Genomic DNA, 26,016 nt, shown 5'->3' on the forward strand with positions numbered 1-26,016 from the left:
AGCTTAAAGATATTATTAATAGCCAACATGAACAGTTTCCTTCGTTTTTTATTATTTATAAACTGTAAATAATTAAAACGGCGAAAAAATCTTATTACTTGACACTGGCTAATGCACAAACCGTGTGAGCCACAATAAAAAATAAAACAAATAAATAATAATAATAAAACAAACAAACGTTAAGTTAGGACCCTCTAAAATAGGTGTAATATGTATTTTAAGTAATCATAGTTATTAGGTACACTTTAATAGCACAGGAACAAAATTAATGTTACATGGAAACAAGGCCAAATAAAATTACAAGCTTCTACTTTGAAAACGTATACGTGAACCTTTACTACTCGAAAGTAAACGTAACTTTACCGCACTGTTAAATATTTTTTATTAATATTTCAAATGGAACCTAGTGAGAATTTAGACTTTGTAAAATTAATTAACATAAGAGCTAATATTGATAACATTACGCCTCACAAAATCGCTGTAGTAGCTTTCATTCGTGAATATGGACTTTTAAAAATAGAAGGTTTGTAATTGAAAGATGTATGAATTTATTCAATTAAAAAGTTAAAAAAAAAACACTTATTTCGGATTATTTCAGCAAAAAGAATGGTGGATTGCGCTGTGGCTCCAAAATATAGAAAGGATTTTTGTATGCTAGCCCTCAAATTAATACAGGTAAATATTTTATAAGTTCAGTTAATAAACCATCTAATAAGATTTATAACACGAAACTATTAATTTGTTTTTGAAACAAATTGCTATGTAATGTAATATTTCTTCTAAAAAAATTAATATTGAATAAGATCAACTTTTATTGCTCAAGATGGGCAAACAAGCTCATGGACAAACACATAATAAGTATTTACCAGAATGCATGGTGACACCCACAAGAAGGTTTAATGCTTTAATACCTTTAATTTCTATCTGATTGAGATGTGTACCTGCCTATTTCTACTGTGAAGCTATTAAGAATTCCATTTTAAAGGGTCAGTCAGCCGTAATACAAGAAAATTGAGATAAACTTGCCCATAAGCAATAATAATAAATTACTTTGTTTTTTTTATTACTTTTGTAGACAGACCAGCGTATGACCCACTTGATGTTGAGTGGTTACTGTCACTCATGGAATGCCAGTAATGGCAGGGGCATAACCAGGCCGCTGCCTAGATTATGAATAACAATATTGATTACAGTGTCCAGACATGGAGTTCAAAGAATTAGAATCACTTCTCACGGATGGTCGGTACAATTTATTAAGTGTTCACCTACAAAATTTTTGTGTTAGACTGCAGAATATTTATGTGAATGGAATTAGTGCTCTTGTGGACTGTGTCACATCAACTGTTGACAAACTTATGATTGAGCAGAATGAGACCAATCCTTGTATTATAACAAGGTACAGTGTGTTAGGTGAGTGTTATAAAAAAAAGTTTATGTAATATTTAAAATAACTAAAATACAACAAGCTATATCAATGTCTAAACGATTGTAGTAATATATTTTTTTCTCCTACCTATGCCGAAAGTTCAGTTTTCCTCCCACTGTACCGGGAAGAAAGTCTAACTTTTCCTCTCGCTGTACAGGGAAAAAAGTGTAACTTTTCCTCCCTGGGTACTGACAAGTGCGCATGCGCGTTAGTGTATACGTCTGCTCTCACGCACCTAAAATTCTCCGCCATTGTTGTGCTTGGATAATTTGCAATATTGTGTTTAGTGTAAAAGTGAAATAAACAAATGGCAAGAAAAAATAATATGTGCACCGCGGGAGTTTGCCACCCTCGCCTTCAGCTTAGGTGAGGTTTTACACGCGGGCCTGCCGGGTCGGAACGCGATACACCGCCGACCGGGTTGCTCTTCTACAGTCAGTTTGGCGACGACAACGCAGACCGCTTCGCAGGCCGCAGCCGCCGACGCGTCGTCCCATCCTCTTGGTTCGGAAGCGACAAGTCCGGTCCTATTTTTGCAACGAGGACGCGGCGCTGCTCCGCGAAAACAGGGCAACACGCGAGCGTGTGCTCCGCCGTGTCCTCGTTACAGCCACTGCAGTGATGGCACTTCGACGTCGGCTCCCTCCGGGCGACGAGGCGCTGGTAGCGACCGAAACAGCCGTGTCCCGTGAGCACCTGCGTCGCCCGGAAGGTGAGTCGTCCTCGATCGCGATTCACCCAGTCCCAGAAGACCGGGCGGATCGCCTCGACGGTCCGTCGCCCATAAGCGGGGTCCGCCAGGCGGCGAGACCACGCCTCGAGCACGGCACGCCGAGATTGAAGCTTCCGCGCTCGAAGTACTGCCGCGCCGGGACGCGGCTCCCCCCTGGAGCGAAGATTGCATCGCCACGTGTAATCCGCAGCGACCGCCTCCGTTTTCAGGTCCCAAGGAGGCGTCCCGGCGGGCACGCACGACGCCTCGAACGAGACGGTGCGGTACCCGTGAACCGCCTTGACCGCAATCGCGCGCTGCGGACGTCGGAACGCTCGGTCCACTAACGGTGCTTCTAGGTACCTCAAGCACCGGTCATCGTTCTCGTCGAACCCGTCGCTTGCGGCTCGACGAGTAAACTAACCCTCAGGCACAGCCCACTGACTTTCTCGCCGGATCTTCTCAGTGGGTAGATTCTGCGAAGCACGGCTCTTGCTAGGGTTCGTGTTAGCAACGTGGTCAGATTTGAGCCCCGTGAGCTCTTCTACTAGTTAAGGCGACGCTGATATAGCTTCTCAAGGCTATCAGCTTAGGTAGGAAAAAAAAAGCTGCGACGTATTCGCAGGTCAGAGCGTGGCACCACACGGGAGCCCCGTACAGTGCCATTGACGCACCACCCGCGTGTAGAGGCGGCGCACCACCATGTCGGGACCACCGACGTTCGGCAACAGCCCACTCAGCAAGCCGGCGGCCGCCATCAGTCGGGGACCCAATCTTTCAAAGTGAGCACCGAAGCTCCAACGACCGTCCAGTACGACACCGAGCTACCGCAACCCGGTCGCCTCGATCTCGACGCGAACGCCTCCAATCACGAGGTGGGCCCGAGGCGGCGCTCTCCGGGCACCGTGAAACCCAGCCTTCGAAACCTGCCGACGACGAAGGCCACCCCGCGCAAGAAAGACGGGCAGATTCGCGCAAGTCCCTTCTCCGGGTCACGACCAAAGTATCGTCCGCGTAACAAACTACGCTCAGACCCGGGAGCGGAGCGCTAAGGGCGCCCCGCAGGACCCAGTCGTAGCTGATGTTCCACATGAGAGGGCCAAGGACCGACCCCTGTGGGACACCGCGCTCGACGGGGAAACGGAGCACCGCCTCACCGTGCTCGGTGCACACGACCGACCTGTTCTCGAGGTAGGACCCGATCAGCCGACGGAGATACGCAGGGACGCCGTGATACTCCAGCACCCCTGCGATCACCGACCAGGGCAGGGTGTTGAACGCATTGGCGATGTCGAGGGACACCGCCAGTGCAACTCCGCCCCGGCTGACAGCCTCCAGAGAGGCACGCACGCACGCGCATCACCGCGTCGATGGTCGAGAAGCCCTCCCTCCATCCGAACTGCTCCGCTGACAGATCGGGACCCACCCCCGTCAGGTGCTGGACGATGCGGGCGGCCACCACCCGCTCAAGCAGTTTTCCCGCCTCGTCCAGCGACACGATGGTTTTATGTGTTAGCCTACAATATGCCACTTGTGGGTTACCACCATCACCAGTATACTTATTATACAGTATAATTTAGACTTTGACCACATGTCTTAAGGTGGGTTATAACATTCATGTTGTGCTGTACATACTTTGTGTACTTTCGTGCGGTTGATGGCTCAGGCATTGGCTACAGGGCTACAGGGCGGTGTAGTGTCACGCCGCGACAACGTTGCGACGTCCGCAGCGCGCGTTTACGATCAGGTCAGTTTGCGGATACCACACCCTCTCGTTCGAGTAGGCGTGCGTGCTCGCGGGAACCCCTCCCTGAACCTGGACCTGGAAGCGGAGGCCCGGCGGAAGTTTTGGCGTGCCGTGTTTGAGGCGCGGTCCGTCTTGCGGCGACGGAACGTAGAGGCGATCCGCCCGGTTCTCTCGGTCTGCGTGACGGAGATCGGATGTCGGGTGTAAAAGTGCAGGGGGGTCGTTTAGTACGGTAGCGCCCTAAAAAAGGGTGCGTGTACTTATGTACGCGCGTAAGAAGTTATACTTTATTTTTATTCAATTTATTTCTTTTTTTTTTAAATATTAAATAATTAATAATAAATATTTAATGTTAATAATTTAATAATATTTAGTATGAATTATATTAAATAATAATTTTATCATTTATATAACTAAAAAATGAATGCTAATAACACAACACATTTTTTACGAGTGTACATGCGCGAAAGTTCACCTGCGGCTATATTCAGACTCGCCAAGTTACGTCGGTCGTGTTGTAATGAGCGATTTAGTGGGCAACTTCAATTCTGTTAATTTTGTGTCACGGTGCGTGCGCATCGTAAAATTTCACTCTTATCAATTTTTCATAACGCGCCTAAAGAAGTATAACTTCAAAAACATTTTTGAGCCCACGGTTGGCAGTCGCGGACCAATTCCACATACCCCGCCCGGACCCTAGGCGTGAGAATCCCGTAGGAGGTTTGGCCCCTCAGCCAGAAAAAAAATCAATGTACTTTGGTAATAACTTAACAGCGTGTGGTCACAAAGTTGATCACATATCCAAGTAATAAATAAAGTTATATAAGCAGTTCAGCCATAACTTTTAAAATCTATTGAACCATATAAACTAAGTTGCGTTCCAAAGCTATGTATAAATGTAGAAACATATTGATCACATACACTCAAAGGCAGCTTGGTAAACAATTATAACTGAATTTATGAAATCGCATACTGTTTTCAGGGCTGTATCTTAGAAGAATATTGTTGAATTTAGAGAAATTAACATTTGTGCAGACAGTTGCACTTTATAAAACATTTTGTCTCTATTATCAGAAGGGCAGACCTGGCCTTATGATGCGATCGTTAAGCAAGGAGGTCAGTCTTAATCTTAAAAATATATTAAATAAATACCCAATTTTGTACTGTTTTATATGATGAAAGGTTGAATCTTGATTGTATTTCTAAAGAAGTTGGGATAAGAGTAAATTCTTCAATTATGGTGATAAATTTTGTTAAATTAATGAATGAGCTTGTATTGATTATGTATAATAAAATTTGGATTTTTTCAGAAATTAAATAACATGGAAGGAGTTGGAATATCAGCAACTAATGAAGACCCACGACCACTTGAGCTGTCAATTAAAATGAATATTGTAGATCGGAACAAGTATGTTTGTTTTGATTGATTTGTGCCTGTGGGTTCAGGTAATCAGTTAGCACCAGGTTTTCTATGATTTCGTTTACCCACCTAAACAATAAGGGCAAGGAAATTGTTAAAAAATCGAAACTGGTAGAATAGATTGAAGAGTAAATTTCAATTTTTTCTGAAACAAACAAAACAGAACTATTAAATGAACAAAAGCAACTAGTACTGGTACTGGTAATTTTTATTAATAAAATTCCAAAAAGAGATTCGTTCGTAATGACTAATAAACCCACCATTCTCATGCCTCTATGACTTGATATTACAAATCCATTGGAGTTACTGCTGCTCTCTATTTTCAAACCAGACGGTATGACTGTTATTATCATGCTAATGGTCAAATTCATGACTACCAGTAATTACGCAGATATTAAACGAACTTTTTTATGCATCTAACAAGTTTTTTATTCAATAAGCAGTGTCTTTAGATTTTCTTCTAGTTTATTGGAGGAAGGGCAATGGTCAAGGAAACAAGCAGAATTATTTACAGCTCAGCAAGCAAATTTGTTACAAATCAACGAGAAAAAAGCTCTACCTCCACCTCAGTTGCAAAAAATGATAATGCAAATTATAAATGATCTCCCAGACTACTCAGATATTGTAAGTACGCATTGTAATTTACTTAGAAGTACATTTCTTATTGTTTATGAATGTTTATTATTTTTAGCATTTTTTGAGTTTCTTGAATTGCTTACGAATGAAAGAGTTTTGTGGTGCTCAAGATTCCCTTTATAATTGTTTTGATCGGACCGTATTCAGTTTACCCGGAAACAATATTTGCACGGATAGAAATAAACATTTCCGTTACGCGGCTCTGAATCGAGCTGCAATGCACACACATTTTGGTCACAAGTGAGTAAAATATCTCTTAGAAATAATCTCTTTTCAAGTATATTTGCGTGAGAAAAAAAGTGTAACATGTCTTTCTATTCCTATCATAATTCATAATTAACACAAGATTCATAATCTTACTTTTTTTTGGCTTTGGTATGATTTAAAATTCAAAAGTGGAATGCTGTATTTCATTTATAAGCATAAGAAATAGAAGCGCGGTAATAAACTAGTTAATTAAGTTGAACTATTGAAATGTAATTATTGAAAATTATCTTAAACGGCCAGAGGGGCTAAAGTGTATTTTTTTACTATTAGGTATTGTATTTATTCCTCCTCCTTGCGTCGTATTCATCACTGCTGAGGGTTGTGACCAAAGTATTGGGCTGCGTCCCAAAGGCCTTTTCCCATCCACCTTACCGGTCACGATGAGCTTCTCGAGATTGTTATAATTTTGTATTTACATAGCAACAAACTAAATCTGCTGTAGTGCCTGGCCAAAATAACCTGTTTTTTTTTTTAAAACATTACGATCGAAATTGTATTTCCTAAAATACAAGCATTCGAATATATTTTTTTTTATTCTATTGTTATTAATATTTATGAGCTGTGCCTGAAAATAATCAGAAATCGTTTATTACCAGAGAGCTAGCAATGGAGAGCGTGCGGGAGTCTGTGTCTCGTGCGCAGGAGGCGGGGGACAGTGCGTGCGTAGGTGCGGCGGGCGCGTGGGGTGCGCTGGCGGGAGGGCGGGCCCCCCGCGCCGCTCTGCTCGCTCACGCACCACGTTCCCCCCGTGCGCCCCGCTTGTTAGCCTCGGCCGCGCAATTACTCGCACAGCACGCTGCGCTCAATGCAGCCAAACCCGCCGACGTTTTTCAGGTTTGGCCCGATGTTAGCTTGCTTTCTTTAGAAGATATCAAATCAAATCTGAGCTCAGATAGATAGTTGTATTTAAATGTAAATATAAGAATGCGTGTAAAAATAGTATCTATCCTGAGCCCCAGTAGAGATGTCGTCACTTATTTCGTTCGAACACGAAGTCGAAGTCACAGTATTGTATAATGGCTGTCACGCACATGGACCTCTGTCACTGTCATGGAACGTATAGCTGATTTGCGCTAGAAACAAGCAAGATCGTGCTAACTATTTATGCGTGCTCACAATGCACTTTGGCACAACTAATCGCAGGTCTGGTTTTTATACTTTGCACAGATTATAACCAGAGGAGATACGATTAATTATCTCCATTCAATGACTGATTTGACCGTGGCGGGACTCGCGAATACGGCTGCTCTTTGGGCGCTGTACGGATTCACTGAAATGGCTTCAGTTAATTGCCAACTTCTTCTCAATCTCAATGCTAGTAAGTTTTGTTTTGAATACAATATAATATATCGTAGATAAATCTTATCAATTTATATGCAATATAAATTATTAACTGGTTAATTGACTAATTAACTGAATTAATTTACTGGTGGTAGGACCTTTTGGGAGTCCGCACTGGTAGGTACCACCACCCTGCCTGTTTCTGCCGTAAAGCAGTAACGCGTTTCGGTTTGAAGGGTGAGGCAGCCGTTGCAACTATACTGAGACCTTAGCACTTAAATCTCAAGGTGGGTGGCGCATTTACGTTGTAGATGTCTATGGGCATCGATATATTACCACTAGATCCCGCGTAAAGGCGTCAAAAGTAACCAAACAAAACTGTGCTTAGATTCATATTAAGCACTGTTTTGCCGTCAGTGTCACGCCGACCGTCGAGTGAAACGATCCTAAAATGCGCTGTAAAAAGATGTAAAAAACACGTTTATAAAGAGAACACAACATGAAATTTAGTATTTTTGGTAAGTTTTATAATTTTTATTAACAGATAGTGATAAATATTTGAAATAAATCAGTTATTCTTACCAAATTAGTACTTCAAGAAATTAAATCCTATTATTTTGCTTCGCAGTTATTTCTTTCGCACACATAATAACGGTTACATGCAAGACAAGGATGAAATAGGGCTATTTCAGAACAAGTGTAGTGGAGTCACATAATTTTTTATTTTTTTATTATTTTTTATTGCTTAGATGGGTGGACGAGCTCACAGCCCACCTGGAGCTAAGTGGTTATACTGGAGCCCATAGACATCTACAGCGTATTTACGTTGCCATTTGCGCATTTGCGCCACCCACCTTGAGATATAACTTCTAAGGTCTCAAGTATAGTTACAACGGCTGCCCCACCCTTCAAACCGAAATGCATTACTGCTTCACGGCAGAAATAGGTGGGGTGGTGGTACCTACTCGTGCGGACCCACAAGAGGTCCTACAACCAGTAATTACGCAAATTATTTTGCGGGTTTGATTTTTATTACACGATGTTATTCGTTCACCGTGGAAGTCAATTGTGAACATTTGTTAAGTACGTATTTTATTAGAAAAATTGGTACCCGCCTGGGATTCGAACACCCCGTGTATCGCTAGATCAGATACGAATGCAACAGACGTCTGTACAATGGACGGCGAAGTGAAATCTGTAAACTGGAATTTGTTTTTACATTTTTACAGATTTAATAACAGAGTAATAAAAGAAAAAAGAAGCAACAATTATTTCAAACCTAATTGCTCCAGTGTGGTTTGTGCAGACCATTTTACCGAATCTGACATGTATTTAATAAATAAAACAATTTGATGGGGATTATGTTTTTGTGATTTAAAAAGCTCTTATCTATTTTCCCCACCGATGTGCAAGGTACAATATAGCTAACTCAGGTATAATTATCTATAGTTATACAATATTTGTTGTTAATCATATGGAATTAAATTGAAAAAATTGAAAAAATTGAATGAATATGAATTAAAAAAACATAATAAAAAATAAATTACTCAAAATATTCTTACAAAAAAAGTATAAAGTGCGACTCCGTAATACTCTGTTCGGAGCAGTAAAGTCTTAATATCGTAAGTTTAAAAGGGCGTAAGTAAAATGCTATGCGTGTAAATTTTTGCTTTATTTTTAAGGGGATAAGGTTAAATTTGGAATAAAAGTTATTGTAAAAAACTATCTTTTTCTGTCATTCATGGCGTAAAGTCGTAAGTGAATGTTAAAATAATCTAAACTGCACTTTATTGCTTGGGGAAAAGGCATAGTTTAGGTTACAATTATTATATTATACATCGTTTTTCTCCACTTGATGGTGTAGTCAGATCAGTTAGTCGATGCCATTTTTGCGTTTGGTTTTTGTATGTGATGCGTTATCTAGTGGTAATATATCGATGTCTATGGGCTCCAGTAACCACTTAACACCAGGTGGGCTGTGAGCTTGTCCACCCATCTAAGCAATAAACAAAAAAATTACTACTCGTACGCAACTTTAGATATTTTTATATTCCCAAAAAGCTTTTCGGCAATCCACATTACCACATCATATTTATAATCTTTACAATGAAATGTTGTGTGAGCTTGTGGCGTGTTTGTTGCAGAATGCAGTGTCGTGTCGGAGGCGGCGGGCGCGCTCGGTGTGGCGGCGTGGCGCGGCGCGGGCGGTCTGTGTGCGGCGCTGGCGGCCCACTTCCCCTGCCCCGCCACCGCCGCGCTCGCTGCACGCGTTTGTGCACACCGCGCGCTTTTAGCCGGTATAGAATGTTATACGAACACGATCTGACTAATTGGAACTGATAGACACTATGAAAATATTAGTCGTTGTGGCCTAAATGATAAGACGTCCGGTGCATTCGTATCTAGCGATGCACCGGTGTTCGAATCCCGCCGGCAAGTACAAATTTTTCTAATGAAATACGTACTTAAAAATGTTCACGATTGACTATCACGGTGAAGGAATAACATCGTGTAATAAAAATCAACACTGGCGGTATAGGACTTCTTGTGAGTCCGCACAGGTAGATACCACCACCCCGCCTATTTCTGCCGTGAAGCAGTAACGCGTTTCGGTTTGAAGGGTGAGGCAGTCGTTGCAACTATACAGAGACTTTAGAACTCATATCTCAGGGTGCGTGGCGTCATTTACGTTGTAGATGTCTATGGGCTCCAGTAACCACTTAACACCAGGTAGGCTGTGAGCTCGTCAACCCATCGAAGCAATAAAAAAAATAAAAATCAATTTAAAAGGTTCCTTGTCGACATTGATATCTATAGGATCTTGTAACAGTTCAATACAAGACGAAGAATTTGCTGAATCATGCAATTATTGTCGTTCGTTCTTTTAAAGACATGAAATAATAGTCGTACTCGTCAGTCAGTGCAAGAAACGAAAACGGTTTTTACACGCTTTATACTAGATTCACTTGTATGTATGTTTGTATATTTATAACTGACTCCTTTAGACGCGATTTTGACCCACTTTAAACGGCCAGATTTCATTCAAACTTTGTAGATTTATCGAAGACCGATGACAATACACTAATTTGATTATTCCATTATTCAATTTGCAAAATAAGATTTTTGCCAATTTATATAATTCTTATCTATAGTCGATAAGGCAGGAATTGATGTTAAAGTACTTAATAGTTTTAAAAATACGCTTTTATAGAAAATTTAACTAAAAATGAAAAATAAATAATAGTTTTAAATTTTTTATTAAAATTTACTTTCTATTTTTTAGTTTTTTAAACTATTATTTATTACTTTAAACGTGACATATCCCTGCATTTCCCAAATTTGATTTCACAGGTAAATGGGAAGAGGCAGATGAAGGTATACGCCAGCTTGCATCATCGGACCGATGGGAAAGTCAACTATTGAAGGCTGAAATGTATTTCTTAAAGGGTGATGCGATGGAGGCTCTCGATTCTTTACAAGACGTATTAGATTTTTGTAAAACTGAAGACGATAGTTACCATTTCATTTCACTGCGATTGAAAGCCATGGTACTCATGTCACAAGTACAGCAATGCTTTAGTAGCGTACAGTCTGCGAACATTATGCTGTTGAATGAAGCTTTAGCCTTAGCAAAGAAGTATCACTTGCATTATTGGGCGACAACTGTTGAAATGCACATAGCCAATGTACAGTTGAATATGGGCTGTTCGAAAAACGCATTAGTTCTAGCTAGAAAAGCGTTACCTTTCATTATGGCGCACGGTAGTGCGTATGACTTAGGAAGAGGTATTTATTTTTTCAACACAAACTTAAGTGTTAAAAAAACAAGAAAATAACTTACTTTTATTGTTCCAGCCATGTTGCTGTACACGAAATGTCGCATAGCTTCAGCACCTATATCAGGTGAATCACGCACTAACGTACTGCAGTCCTGCTGTGAGGCCCTAGAACTAGTTAAAAAGAACTTCACTAAAGTCGGAGCTCATTCTCGATTGGTTCAAACTCTGTATTTGCAGGTATTTAATTATTTTATACTCAAACTCAATCATTAACATTTAAATATTGCCAAGACATATTCATTACCAACTGAAGTATTCCAAGTACATGTTTAAACACGACCACTTATAAGTTCAAATTGTTATAAATATGTATGGTCTTTATTTAATTTAATTTAATTTTGTCTATTGCTATGGGTAAACAAGTTCACAGCGGAGCTGGTGTCATGTCTGGACCTCATCAAAAAACACAATGTGAACAGCATCACCCTTTTGAAGACACGATGTCGAAGTCTTAATTGCATTGTATTATTCTAAATATTTCATGGTAGATGATACGGATACGTGGGGTTTCATATATTATATATTCATAAAATTTACAGGTTTGATACACCGCCGTCAGCAAGATAATTTTCAAATCTTGACATAACACTGTGAATGGTTTAAATGTTGTAATATTCATAGTCACAAATATTGGAGGCCATATTTAAAAAAAAAGTCAAATAAAGAAAGGGTTCATCTAAATTTAAATAAATAATTGGGGATAAATCACACACGGTCACCAGACGCAAATTAGGATTCTCTGTACTTGTCCAGAGATAACCGGGGACATATATTATACTTAAATAAGTTTAAATATATACAGAACGCGCAGTCGTTAGCTCATATCATGTATATGCATGTTTGTGCAAAATATGAAATTTGCAATTTTTGTTTCAGGCGCATTTGTATAATGATATTGGTAATCAATCAGCTCGGAATCAATGTGCGTGGTTATATAGACAACTTGATCAACAAAATCCAGTCGAAGCAACTAAAATGTTATTAGTCATGTATTAACAACAATACCGAATTGTTACATACCACTAAATTATATTGAATTGGATTTATAAAAAACATAACAACATTCAAAACATTTTATTAAATGAAGAAAATGAACATGTCACTTTTTTTATAACATTCACATTTGAAGAAATGTAGTAGTTTACAAATCGATTTGCTTAATATAATTTATCATTTAATACAGCTTTTTTTACAATTTCATTCATTGTTACCCTTATATCTCTACTGAGGACTTCCGCTACTAGAACTTTAGTTTCAGGTTGCCTTTCAGAATCAACGTAGGCAGTTTCGCCTAATATGGGAGTGTCATTCCAACAGTGTCCCAGTGACGCTTGGGATTCGCATATCCTGCCAAGCTGCAATAGTAAAGATGTAATATCTTCTAGTAGTGATGGAAAGGCGATGCATATCCTTTCCAGAGACTTGAGAACCGGTTGGAATAATTCCAGACGCAAATCACTAGGTAATACAGATAATAGTGTTGAAAGAGTATTCACACATAGTCTGGCTATTGACATTGCTTTAGGTAAAGCATATTGGATGGACAAATGAGATACTAGGTCAACAGCAAATATTTGCTTTTCAAGAGAGGCTTGGCTTAATAGCTCTGGTATAAAGTCTAAACAGATGTGCATTGATGGAATGCCTTGTACTGTTACTGGTAAAAGTTCTCGGGGATAACCTTGAAAATGCACAAGTTTTGCTAGAGATGGTTCTGATATAAATATTTGATGTAAAAAAGAACAAATTATGCTTCGGACTTCGCGAAGGGACCACATAAGTTCAGGTTTTTTTTGGTCATCTGGTGTTTCTAGACAGGCTTCTAATAATATTTGAAGGGCCGCGCTCTCTTGAGCTGCAACTAAAGCATTTTTTAGTTCTTCTCTTTCTGAATCGGAAGTTAGTTGGCCACTTTTTTCTAATAAAGGTTTATCGAGCAAGTGACGTGATAGTTGACTTCTAGAAGCTGCCAAACTTGCTTCGAGAATTCGTAAAATAATTTTTAATATAGGTCCACATCTGTATACTCGCATATCGCAACGCAGCACTTGTAAAGGATCAACTAAAACATTTTCTTGTGTAATAGTAACATTCTTAATACCCATGCCGTTAATATCTAGAAGAGCGTTGATCGTCATAATCCACAAACATCGGGGTAAAACAGTATTGAGTCGTAACCAAACTTCCCGATATAACTCTTGTATATGTCTAGGAACTTTATCACCTAATACACTTTTTATATATTTAACGAATATCTCAGCAAAAGGCCAAATGTCTGTAGGATTTTTACTTAACATCGCTTTTAAAACTTTTCCTGTTTTATACGGATTATCATCAATGTTTAGGAATCCATCGTTTATTGTGGTTTCGGAAAGATTGAAATCGACATAACAGCGACTCATATCAGCAAACACTTGGTCGTCCATCCAGTCATCGACTAAAGATAATTGAGGGAAGTGTGTCGCTAATAGTCGTAATAGTGGACTAAATAGACCTCCATAACTGAGTTGATTTTTTTGGGCTTGGTGCAATAGATATTTTATTGGCAATTCTGATAAAAATGCTGCTGAATAGCTTTTCACCTTCCTACCGTTAGCAAGCAACGTTGCCGTGTTTGACAATCGCACATCTTCGTAGAGTAGCAAATAATAAATCAATAATAACTGCGAAGCTAACGTTGGTTTTTCTAGTCTTATTTCTACAGATTGTTCAGTATTATCTATTTCCATGGGAGTTATTGATTTATTTTTTACATCAAAATTTGCTCCAAAAATAGAGTTTCTAAAAACCTTACGGATTTCTTCTTCCATTATAGGTTTGTTAACATATTCGTTAGTACCCTTGTTGTTTACAACAAGGATAGAATTGACATACACCTCCACCAGTGCTGGCATAACAGGATGTAGAGGTGCTGTACAGTTACATATTTGTCGGTAAATCCAATTTTTAATTGGCACTTTGTGTTTCGAAAATGCTCTAGATTTTAGTAGTTGATGGATACAATGAACTGGCAAATATCCTGGAATATTGCTATTGAGATTAGCTGTTACAGGAACTTTGACTGCATGAGCTGTCACAACCTGCAAATGTAATTTAGGCGATCTAAAAAATTCAACACAAAGTATAACGAAGTTGCCGTAGCCTAAAGGATAAGAGGTCCGGTGCATTGGTAGTTACATGCGACTGTGTCGGTGTTCGAATCCCGCAAGCAAGTAAAATTTTTCTGATGAGATATGTACTTAAAAAATGTTCACAAATGATTTCTACGGTGAAGGAATAAATAACATCGGGTAATAAAAGTCAAGGCCGCAAAAATTACAATGTGCGTAATGACTTGTGATAGGGCATTCTGTCAGCCCGCACAGTTAAATACCACCACTCTGCCTATTTGTCCAATGAAGCAGTAATGCGTTTCGGTATGAAGGGTGGGGCAGTCATTGTACTGTAATAACTGAGGCTTAGAACTAATGTCTCACGGTTTGTGGTGGGTGGCAGAATTTACGTATTAATGTCTGTGAGCCCCGGTGATACTTTCAGCCAGGAGAGCTGGGAGTCGCCCACCCACCTAAGCAATAAAAAAGTACTTGTAATATTCCTTGATGTGTTGTAATGTTACCTGCTCTGTAAATATTTCTTGTGTAAAGGCTTGTTTTATTCTAGCCAGCCCATTAGGTCTTACTGGAACACGCATACCAAGTGTTGCACACACTAGTTCACCTACTGCCGATAGTTGTCCGGAATGGAAATGTATGGCAATCAGCAACAACATCTCACCAAAAGATGCAGTAACACCAGAAGTGCTATAAAACAAAAATCAATGTCTTAGATTTGAACAGACTGTGTACTTTTCAACGGTGTTAAATCTAGATAAAAATACAATATTTATCATTATAATTTATTATATAATTACAATTTTAATTTTTTTTTATTGCTTTGATGGGTTGACGAGCTCACAGCCCACTTGGTGTTAAGTGGTTACTGGAGCCCATAGACATCTACAACGTAAATGCGCCACCCACCTTGAGATATAAGTTCTAAGGTCTCAAGTATAGTTACAACAGCTGCCCTACCCTTCAAACCGAAACGCGTTACTGCTTCACGGTAGAAATAGGCAGGGTGGTGGTACCTACCCGCGCGGACTCACAAGAGGTCCTACCACCAGTAAAAAACCATAACAATAACGAAGAATCACGGACACCATCATCAGGCCACCAACTAGGATTCTTCTGGATTCACGGGTGGTAGGACCTCTTGTGAGTCCGCACGGGTAGGTACCAACACCCCGCATATTTCTGCCGTGAAGCAGTAATGCGTTTCGGTTTAAGGGTGGGGTAGCCGTTGTAACTATACTGAGACCTTAGAACTTATATCTCAAGGTGGGTAGCGCATTTACATTGTAGATGTCTATGGGCTCCAGTAACGACTTAACACCAGGTGGGCTGTGAGATCGTCCATCCATCAAAGAAAAAGAAAAAAAACTGTAGTTTGGAAATCAGAGACTGACTATTTTTATTTTATTTATTTATTTATTTATTTATGTACACACAGAAAACAAGACACAGTACAAAGCAATAGGAAAATTATGTACAAAGGCACTGCTTATTTCTTTGAGAAATCTCTTCCAGCAGACCTGCGAGAGGATAATGAGAATAATAATAAAAAGTGATAAGTGTGTGTAGAACAAATAACACATAACTAAAATAACAAATACAACATGAGAATTATAGCACATACACATAGCAAATATTATAAGTAACACAGTAACACTCGTATATGCGAAGAGTATAGAACCATGATCATTCGGTTGATGATAGATAAAATTGTTTGACCTTGTATTTAAAAACAGAAACAGACTTGCAAACTCGGATGTCAGCCGGCAACGAATTCCACAGTCTGACCGCGTGCACAGTAAAGGAGTGAGAATAGAAATTGGTTTTGTGGGAAGGGAATAACAAAACAGAACGTTGGTTGGACCTGCAGGGAGCATCAGGAGAACGAATGAAAGAGAATCGCTCACGTAAATATAAGGGAGAAGTGGGCTTATGTAGGATATTGAATAGGAGACATAATATTCGAATATTCCTACGAAGGCGTATAGGGAGCCATTTAAGTTCTTTGCGAAAATGAGAAACATGATCGAATTTTCTGAGATTGTATATAAAACGGATACATAGATTTTGCATCCTCTCAAGCTTGTTTGAGAGCTCCTCAGTGGCATCCAAGTAGCAGGCATCGGCGTAATCAATTATGGGTAGAATGAGAGCTTGGACGAGAGATATTTTTGTATACTGAGGTAAGAAGCCCTGCAGACATCTCAACGAGTGCAAGGCAAAGTGCACCTTCCTACTAATCTCAGCAACGTGAGAACTCCACGAAAGATGTCGATCTACAATAACACCCAGGTTTTTAACTGAATCGGTTAGAGTTATTTGAGTCCCATCCAAATAAATTGGGGGGAGTATAGGATCGCTGAGTCTACTGCGCAATTGTTTACCCCCTATAATGATAGCCTGTGATTTTCCCGGATTAATGTGCAGACCGTAGGCTTTTGCCCATTCACTGATAGACTTCAGATCACTGTTCATCGCAGCAATAGCCGATTCAACTTCAGGCTCCGAGAAGTGGCAATATAGCTGGAGATCGTCTGCGTAGAGGTGGAATTTAGAAGATATAAGCCTAGTGACAGAGTTTATAAACACAGAAAACAGAAGAGGAGAAAGAACACCACCTTGGGGAACGCCCGCACTGACGTTCTGCCAATCCGAGAAAGTCTCGTCAAGACGGACACATTGCGAGCGCCCCCGAAGGTAACTATCAAACCAGTTAATAGCAGACGAGGAGATATTGTTTGATTTGAGTATTTCGAGCAGAACATCGAAGTCAACAGAGTTAAAAGCGCTGCTGAAATCTAACAACACTAATAAAGTTACTTTTAGTTTAAAGTTACTTAAAGTTAGTTAAGACTATATAAGTATTAAGTATAATAAGAATTAATATATAATAAAATATTAGAACTAATTTACCTTTCGAAGTAGGCTTCCTCTTTTACCAACCATTGGACCCATTCTATAGCTTTTTTCTCATGATCTGGAGCAGCTAAAATTATAGTCAATTAAATTAGAATTAGTACTGCTCATAATTTGAAAAGTCTTCTTTTACAATTTCTTGGTAAATAGCAGGGTGTATTGTGAGCCTACAGAGGTAGGTACTATCATCCTGCCTATTTCAGCCCTAAAGCAGTCAAATATTCTGGATTGAAAGATGGGACAGTCATTATATAATACAATTCAGACTCAATGCATGCAATGAATGGTGGCATTCACATTCTGATGGTGGCACATGTCTAGTGGCTCCAATAACAACTAAATACCAGATGGGTTGTGCCATTTATCTATGTTGTAAAATAAATAAATCTTACCCATTAAGGATGGACATGCTAAAATCATACATAGACTTAATGAGACAAATCTGACTCCAGCAGGGGTTGGGGGAGGTTTCTGTGTCACTAGTCTTAGTAACCAAGCTACTTCATCATCCTGAAACTTAATACTGGCAATGCCCCTCAATGCACAGTACAATCTTAGTAAAGCTGAAGCATCTACTCCAGCTGTGGCAGCTTTTAGACGAATTAATAATTCTTGTCTTAACTTTGTCAATGCAGCATGACCATCACCTTTACCTCTTTTGTGTGAATTTCGTAAAAATGTAGCAAACCATCCTCTAGTAGTTTGGTCAGATCCAAGTAACAGACCTGATATAAATGACACCTAAAAATATACAGAACCATTTAAAACAAAGTGTACAGGACTTTGAAATCATATTGAATTAATGAACATAATTGACACAACTGCTTATCTCAGCTATTATGAATTACAAATATCATAACATAGTCAATAATAAACATGTCATGTCATTTTAAGTTCAATATTTATTATTATACTTAATAAATTGATTTTAATAATAACTTACAAGATCATCTTCATGGTGAGTCAAGGTTAAATTAATGACTAAAGATGGTAGACGTGAAGCAGATGCTGCTTTTGCTCTTATGGTGGCAGCAATAGGTGGAAATACAGCACATAAGGTAGCTAATGCCTTTGCTCTGATGCCACCTTCTTCACTTCGTTCAGCATTTAATACAAGTGATTCCGCTACTGTAAGGCAACATTTAGCATTTACATGACATATTTTAAAAAACAGAATTATACATATAGTATAAGATTTTTGTCATAGTATGTTGCAATAAGCAGCTGTCAATTGTGTGTATACATCAGGTGCTGCAATAATTTCGTTACATAGTTCACAGGAACCCTTAAAACCTGGAAAGGCTCATCATTAACAACAAAACAGAGCCTTCCTGAAAGGCTTGAGCCTCCATCAAAATGATGGTCTGATCATGTTACTCAGCAGCTAGAAATGCTGGAACATGGAGCTCTCCACCAAGCAAAAGATATGAATAGATGAAGAGAAACAGTGAGACTGCAGAACAGAAGAGTTCTGCGGTAGGCAGCGGCTTGGCTCTGCCCTAGGCATTGCTGAAGTCCATGGGCGACGGTAACCACTCACCATCAGGTGGGCCGTATGCTCGTCTGCCTACAAAGGCAATAAAAAAATAAAAAAAGTTACAATTCTGAACAATGAAGGAACAACCAAGAGAAGTTGTAATAAAAATGTTTACCTTCCTGCAACATGTCAGGTTGATTTGCTACCACCCATGATATTATAGAAGGGCCCTTATTTACATAAAGGAGAACCTCAACCACATCACAGATATTTAGTAAATTCGGTATTTCAGCTAAACTTATACATATAACATCTGTGATTTCTTCTAAATACACATCATTATCAAATAATTCAGAGGGCTTAATTGTATAATCCGCATTTGTATTTTTTGTCTGATTGAACTCAACTAATTGTGCTTGCATTTGTAATAGTTCTGATAGAACAAGGCGAACCCTCCTAGAAGAATCAGACTGTTCAAAATCACTTGCAATACCATTAATTATATTTGGAATTAGTGTTGACTCAATGCATTGCGATCCACTTTTTTGCCTGAAAACAAAAATGAATTTGGTAATCAGGTTAAGAAGTATTAGACTTAATTAATTCTCAACTTAATTTTGTCAAGCAAAAAATTTACCTCATTTGTTGTTCTTTTTTTACATCTGCTTCTAGAACATGAAATTCTATAGATAGAAGTGAAACTATGAAATTTACTAAATCAATGCCTGAAAGTAGTGTAAGTATATCTTTCTTAGCTTCTGCACAGTATCTGGTGATATCTAATGGAGATATCAAGGCCATTCGGACAAGACATGGTATTATGGGTCTTATTTCATCAGGACTACATTTCATAAGACCCGGAATATCAACATCTTTTAGGGCTTTGAAAACGTGTGGTTGAACTGGTTTCATGAATTCAATATCCATTATGAAAGTATATTATAACACATCACAAGCTTTTAATATTAATGTTGGGAGTAAAACACAAATCTACATAAACATAGTAGATACTTGAACTAGCAAATTGATCACAATTATTAAGTTCTGTTGATCACTAAAATACAAACACCTTTTTTAAGGGATTTTATGACCTGGTAACTAAGACCTTTAAGACAAGTCTTATTTTAATTTGAATGAAATCTTTTTTATATGCAAAATTATATTATGAAATGAAATTATGTTGATTGATATGAAACATGGGATGAAATGAAAACGAAATGAAATGAAATGAGATGATATAGGATGAACTATAATCTCTGTAAAATGGTGGTTATTTATTGAGACTGGACTTTTTGGCGGGAACGCGAGGAGTGAAGTTGTGTGATTTGTTTTATTTTGTCCATTTAGTGTTTCTTCAGGTTTAAATTTGTAAGGCTCAGTCAGGAGGAAAAAGTGTGCTAACAGCTGCAGGAAGCACCCCCGGAGAGGGCCTAATACCTAATATATTATAATAATAATATACAATAATGTAATAGATTTCGGTCAAAAACGCGGCATAGTGAGAAAATTTGGCGAGAAATTAAGCAGGTTGATTCTATTAGCTAATTTTCACGAAAAAGCGTCTAACAGCACTGATAGTGGATCGGGTAGATCTGTTGGGACACGTTAAGGGTAAGTTTGTTTTGCATGAGCTGGATCAAGAGCACAGTTAGCGGCTGCCATGATGAGAAAGTTATGGCGCCGAGCCGCTGCGTCGCGGCACCGTAATAGTTGCGAAATAGCGCTCCGCTCTGCAACTATTTCGGCGCAAGGCCCTACGGCGGCGATCCTGAATCGAAACTATCTTTTAGGCTTAATCTCGTGTTTTTTATTGTTATTATTATAATATTTATAAGACGTTTCTACATTAGCATATTATATATGCTAATATGCTAATGCTTAGCCGTACCTATGCTAGTTTTGTATAGTATCACCTTTTACGAAGGGACATTTTACTCCGCTTGCAGATCATCGGGTAAAGTCTGCCAAATAGAAACACGATGCGGTCACGGATAGCCTTAATATGAGGACACAAAATTTGCATCTAACTGCTTTTCGGTAAATCCTATAGTCCTCAATGGTTGGGAAGACGGGACAGACGGGGAAGTTGGGGACTATCTCTGACGAGATAGTGTTCTGCTATTATAGGCCAACAATATCGAGCAATTGCATTATAATGGTGGCTGACCTACGATTTAAACTAAAATGCGAGCGTGCGATGCGTGCTTTTGAACTAATTTACCGGTTTGATTTTTATTTCATTTTCAACACGGAAGTCCTTCGTAACGAGTTCAGTTAAATAAATATTTCTTTCGGAAAATGATACGTGTCTGCGGAATTTGAACATCGGCATATTCAATCTTAAAGAATGGTCAGCCAGATGTATTCCACCTGAACTGTTCGAGCTGAATCCACACTCCCGCCCACCTGGTTTCAAAGAAAAACGCCCAATCTGGTGCGTGCTTAACCACCTGAGAACGGGAGTTGGTCACTGTAATCAACTGCGGAAGAGATGGGGCTGGACGGAAAACGAATGCGGATGCCCAGAGCAAATTATACGCCACATTGTCATGGAATGCCCACTAACGAGATTCGCAAGCCAAGTGGAAGATCTCAAAAATGTAACAGAAGAAGCTATCGATTATTTCACAAAATGTAAATTTAAATTATAACCACGCAGTGTAAACGAATGCCATACGATAAATAAATAAAATAAAATCTTGTTTGATATTCTATCTCGCGTGATACGAGTACACTGGGCGACTTATTGAGTCTTATTGTTTAGGCCACGACTATTTTCTATAGAAATTTATACCTACCTGTCGCAGGATTTAGGCCTTGGCATAATCGTAGAACTCGATACAATTGGGTATAGGTAAGATCACGGACTGCTATGAAGGAGTAATGGGGCGTAATAAAATCATAGTGCAATAATTGTATTGTGAGCTCGTAACGCTAATTATGTGCAATGGTGTAGCCTATTTTTGGTATCAATTGGCAACAGCTAAGTTTCTTTGTTTTTTAAACAATTTTACGTCATCGTATTGATAATCTATTAAGAACATGTGTTAGATATGTTACTTGTGATAATGTAAAAAAAATATATTACTAGTAAAGTACCTATATATTCGAACATACTTTATATTTATATTTTTCTGGTAGTAGGATATGTTTTCATACCACAGTAGGAACCACCACCTTGCTTATTTTTGGCGCAAAGGAGTAATTCGTTTCGGTTTAAAGGATGGGATACCCGTTCTACTATACATTTGATAGGTAGTAGGTACTCGTGCTTCAGGACGGATACCTAGAGGCATTCACGTTATGCTGTCTTTGGCCTCCGATAAGCACATAACAGGTGGACCGTGAACTCATCTGCCATTCTATCCTATAAAAAACAATGTACTATTAAAAAGTTGTAAATAAAATGTGTTTAGAGATTAAAAGTACAAAAAAATGTTAAAATTACCGAATGAGAATTAGAATGAGATTAATAAGGAAAGAACTAATCAATTCGCCACTAATTTTATCCGACTGCAAATACGCCATAGAAGTATTATTAACTGATTTAGGCTCCACTTATACCTATGTATGATATACTTTTATTTTATTTTACTAACAAAATGCTGAATGTATGGAAGCTGAAAAAATTCTCATTTTTATAATTTTTCTAATTTTATACATATCTAAAACATATACAAAAATCAAAACGTAGGCATGTGGCACAATCGCCATTTTTTGGGTTTTATTTTGGTATTGCCTTTTTTGGTAACTTTTAAATGTGTAACATTTATAAAAGTAAGTACTTAAAGTCTAACGAAGTTTTTCTAATACACTGAGATATGAACCATAATGAGAAACAGGTGAAACATTAAACCAGTGGAAGGGATACATAACGATCAAGTAGGTATATTAGTTAAAAATATACAATTTCATAAGCAATTTCTCGGACAGTAGTCCCCAATTTAAGTAGGTATATGTTGCATGTACATATTATTATGTAGTTAAGACACAAATGAGTTTAAGTTTATGTATTTCTATAACTCGGATTTGAAAAAACCTCATTAAGGATAAATACTGAAAGCAAAGCTGTTTTCAGCAATTTCGAATTCAAATTAAATTACCGTACAGAAGAGACAAAGAGCGTTGTGTTCACAAAATGCGAGTAGAATCAATGTAGTTCGGGGCTGAGCGCAGAGGGCGCGTGGGGCGGCGCGGTGAGTGCGGCGCGGTGGGCGGCGCGGCGGTTGGCGACGGCCGCGGCAGTCGCGCGCGAGCACGTGCGCGCACCGCCTTCGCGCCGCCCGTCCTGACTGCTCCACCACCCGCGCCCTCACATCTCAACACGCTCAATAATAAGGCAATTTAGTGCACTACAGTGTTCTGTTTTACTAAATAATTTATTACTGAAATACTCTCAATAGCCGCTTAAATTTTTACGAAGGATCAGTTCCGCGGTGCTTTGAATTGTAGGTCAATAATTGAAGTTCATAGTGGCTGCTTACATCATCAAATTCTTCAATGATTTCGGCGGGAAACAATAGGCATAATATTCCATTTAATAGGAAAAATTTGTTTCGATTGGTACATACATAGAACGTTAGTAATGAATTAGTATTAAGTCAAGAAACTTAATTCAAATAAAAAATCCGACATTATACTTAACTAAGACTAGAACTCGTAGAATGATATTTGTCTATAGTTTAATGTTTCATATTATCACGTTGTCATAAGCAATCGTGTTCTAGAATATAAACAAAAAATAAAAATACTTCATCTTATTCGTTTAAGGCAACAGCATGCTAGATGTGAGTTTAATGAGATCCGGTAAGCCCTTAGTAGTGGATGTGTCACGAATTCGTTTGTTCCTCTATCTCCAAAAAAATATCCATATATAATGTGATCAGCTGATCATTATTTTTCTTTTGCTTTACAATTACTTACCGTTATAATCAATAAAAATGTTAATACTTCACTGTAAATTGCTAAAGGAACATACTTTAGAAAATATCTTCAATAAATATTAAATTTAAATGAAATTGTTTTAAACTGTCCAAAATTAGACAGACTATTAAACATTTTCATATTATTCTATTTTAAAACTTTAAATCTTAAAATGTTTAAAAAGAGATTGTTCAGATTTACAAGATTAAGACAGATTGAACATTGAAACCCGCTTACGTTGGGAAAATAAGCACTAGCAACAAGTGCTTTATCGATCTTTCGAGATTAAGTACTAAAGGTTTTAGTAGAGTATTATAATATTTTATTATTTATAAAACAAAATCTTCTCAAAGCATCAACGTTGTCATCATTCTAAGAACAGTCAAGCTTAAAAAATCGCGAATATAAATAAAGTGAACGTTGAAATTTGAAGTCTTATTCTTACAGTTATGGTTCTATGCGACGACTTCAAGCACAGGTTCTTAATTTGGACCCTAGATTTGTTTGTATTTATGTCTCTCGATTTTTATTCAAATGCATGTAGAACAAATCAATATGATACGACTGAATACTAATTACAGCTGAATATGATAAAGTTAACGAATTCTTGTCAGACCGAAAAATAAAAAGGATGGTTATTTCATTCCTGTGGATATGCATGACGCTCTATGCCGAGTTTTTCCGAATAGATTTAGGGGATTTGGAATTAGGGAGTTAAATTGAAAGGCAATGAGGATACTAGTACCACGGTCATAAGAGGGATGTACTAATACTAATTAACAGGAGCTTGAGGAGATCGGGATCTTCTGCTTAATATACTATTATCATCAAGATAGCCTCGCGTATCATACGTAGAGTTTGTTTGATTTTTAACTATATGTTTTTGAAAAATGTTGGCAATGCCGTATGGAGTAACGCAGTAAAAAGCCGGAAAGCGGATCGCGTGGCTTTGTTGCACTTTTCAGTTTGCTTCCTATAAGTGAATTTCGTGGTAGACACAGTGAAATGGTGTCCCATTGCCTTGTCCACCACACATTAAGCCCGTCCGTATTAAGGTAGTAACATGCAAGCAGAGTACTTCAGCCTCATTCTAGACAGTCGTTGGATCTTTCACGCTTATTGGCTGTTTGGGTCCAGCTGCTTGGGACAGCCATCGCATTAAGCCGGTTTCTTCCGTAAACAAGGGTCCTTAACAAACGACGCACCTCCTCTATGTGGTGGTGGTGCGGTCGATGGCCTGCGTATTTTACCTATATGTAGCTCCTGCACGGGGCTAGTTCCTGATTGTGAAAGTAACGAAGTTACAACAGCCGCAGCGCTCCAACATGATCCTCTAGTAGTGGGTCCATTTTCTCCATACACCCTGATACTTAGGCCATCTTTCAAAGGATTCATTCAGATCTCGTGAATAATTTTCCATGCGCTGAACTGACCAAACCAAGATCCGATTCTGATTTTTCTCAACACAATCGTCAGAGAAGCAGCAGCGTGGGCTAACTGCCGCGGTACCAAATTTTAGTGATAGCTATAATTGATCACGATTCTGAAACATCCAAAATACATAGGTACTTATAAAATGAGTTGTTAACGAAATTCCTTATTTTTTTTACTGTTTACGAAATATGTTGTAACCATAACAAATATATTTACAAAAGTTGGAGATACACTGTTGCATAAATTCCGACTGAGTAAAATGTAAACTGAGACCGAAATACGTCTTCATTATTACAGTTGAGTTTTTCATGGTCACAAAAATTTCAACGCTTTTTTATGTTATTGTGTATATGTATATCAGCGGTAACAGTAACCAATATTGTGGTATTGAATAGACAAAACCTTAGTTTGTCATATTTCTTAAGACTGGTCGTTTAATGAATGGAAAACGGAACAGTGTTTCAGCGTGTAATTTATTCATTACACAGGCGTCCTCGATCAAGTCGCGTCGCTAATGGAAAGTCTCCGCTCCTGATCTATGTCGTTTGAAACGTGTGTAGATGTTTATTTACATGACATGTCTTTTAAGGGATTTTATGACCTGGTAACTAAAACCTTTAAGTCATGTCTTATTTTAATGTCTATTCACATTTTTATGAAAAATGATATTATGGAGTGAAATGAAATGAAGATGATTAATTTGAGACATTGATCAACTGGGATGAAATTAAATGAGATGATATGAGATGAAATATAATCTCAGTAAAATGGTGGTCATTTACTAAGATTTTTTCAATGGACTTTTTAGAGGATCCCGAGAAGTTACGT

General features: G+C 38.5%; 3 protein-coding genes and 3 long non-coding RNA genes across 14 annotated transcripts in view; 4 read left to right on the top strand and 2 right to left on the bottom strand.

Moving 5' to 3' along the window:
• Window positions 1-114: 114 nt before the first annotated feature.
• Window positions 115-12,506, top strand: LOC101740509 (anaphase-promoting complex subunit 5). 5 transcript variants are annotated; one of them, XM_062668201.1, is made up of 14 exons: window positions 116-523; window positions 599-675; window positions 1,194-1,410; window positions 4,868-5,001; window positions 5,196-5,293; window positions 5,758-5,929; window positions 5,997-6,181; window positions 6,805-7,042; window positions 7,376-7,526; window positions 9,634-9,661; window positions 9,743-9,786; window positions 10,841-11,275; window positions 11,345-11,505; window positions 12,205-12,506. In XM_062668201.1, the coding sequence occupies exons 1-14, from the start codon at window positions 397-399 to the stop codon at window positions 12,322-12,324; spliced, it is 2,187 nt and encodes a 728-aa protein (XP_062524185.1). In that variant the 5' UTR covers window positions 116-396; the 3' UTR covers window positions 12,325-12,506. The 5 variants fall into 5 exon arrangements, with proteins under 5 accessions (XP_062524186.1, XP_062524185.1, XP_012548425.2 ...); XM_062668202.1 differs by having other exon boundaries at window positions 115-523; window positions 9,634-9,786; window positions 10,841-10,936; XM_012692971.4 differs by having other exon boundaries at window positions 117-523; window positions 9,634-9,786.
• On the top strand, window positions 7,537-8,848 carry LOC134198763 (uncharacterized). Its single transcript, XR_009972946.1, has 2 exons — window positions 7,537-8,007; window positions 8,719-8,848. It is a non-coding gene; the product is annotated as an uncharacterized LOC134198763 (long non-coding RNA).
• On the bottom strand, window positions 12,388-20,052 carry LOC101740375 (integrator complex subunit 2). Its single transcript, XM_004929224.5, has 7 exons — window positions 19,469-20,052; window positions 19,007-19,380; window positions 18,298-18,482; window positions 17,747-18,095; window positions 17,352-17,424; window positions 14,945-15,128; window positions 12,388-14,408 (listed from the first exon to the last, which is right to left on the bottom strand). Exons 1-7 carry the CDS (start codon window positions 19,756-19,758, stop codon window positions 12,486-12,488), a joined length of 3,378 nt encoding a protein of 1,125 aa, XP_004929281.1. The 5' UTR covers window positions 19,759-20,052; the 3' UTR covers window positions 12,388-12,485.
• Window positions 20,053-20,183: 131 nt separating this feature from the next.
• On the top strand, window positions 20,184-21,532 carry LOC134198764 (uncharacterized). The gene is made up of 2 exons (XR_009972947.1): window positions 20,184-20,442; window positions 20,778-21,532. It is a non-coding gene; the product is annotated as an uncharacterized LOC134198764 (long non-coding RNA).
• A 1,502-nt stretch (window positions 21,533-23,034) lies between these two features.
• Window positions 23,035-26,016, top strand: part of LOC105842081 (adenylate cyclase type 8) — a 40,085-nt gene continuing 37,103 nt past the window's right edge. For 2 of the 5 annotated variants that reach the window (XM_062668205.1, XM_038010627.2), the window contains exon 1: window positions 23,035-23,170. The gene's annotated coding sequence lies outside the window, so the exon portion shown is untranslated. The other 3 variants (XM_062668206.1, XM_062668208.1, XM_062668207.1) reach the window with 3 other exon arrangements.
• Window positions 24,054-25,826, bottom strand: LOC134198765 (uncharacterized). Its single transcript, XR_009972948.1, has 2 exons — window positions 25,405-25,826; window positions 24,054-25,297 (listed from the first exon to the last, which is right to left on the bottom strand). It is a non-coding gene; the product is annotated as an uncharacterized LOC134198765 (long non-coding RNA).

The sequence above is a fragment of the Bombyx mori genome, chromosome 4, assembly GCF_030269925.1.
Source record: "Bombyx mori chromosome 4, ASM3026992v2".
In the NCBI taxonomy this organism is placed as follows: Eukaryota; Metazoa; Arthropoda; class Insecta; order Lepidoptera; family Bombycidae; genus Bombyx; species Bombyx mori.

What these genes read in the sequence shown, in the direction of transcription:
- LOC101740509 (XM_012692971.4), top strand. Translation starts at nt 397, where the DNA reads ATGGAACCTAGTGAGAATTTAGACTTTGTAAAATTAATTAACATAAGA. An exon ending in TGCGATCGTTAAGCAAGGAG is followed by an intron (nt 5,002 to 5,195) that starts GTCAGTCTTAAT and finishes GGATTTTTTCAG; the next exon opens with AAATTAAATAACATGGAAGG. An exon ending in TGCGTATGACTTAGGAAGAG is followed by an intron (nt 11,276 to 11,344) that starts GTATTTATTTTT and finishes TTATTGTTCCAG; the next exon opens with CCATGTTGCTGTACACGAAA.
- LOC101740375 (XM_004929224.5), bottom strand. Translation starts at nt 19,758, where the DNA reads ATGGATATTGAATTCATGAAACCAGTTCAACCACACGTTTTCAAAGCC. An exon ending in AAAAAAGAACAACAAATGAG is followed by an intron (nt 19,381 to 19,468) that starts GTAAATTTTTTG and finishes TTTTGTTTTCAG; the next exon opens with GCAAAAAAGTGGATCGCAAT. An exon ending in CTCACCATGAAGATGATCTT is followed by an intron (nt 18,096 to 18,297) that starts GTAAGTTATTAT and finishes GTATATTTTTAG; the next exon opens with GTGTCATTTATATCAGGTCT.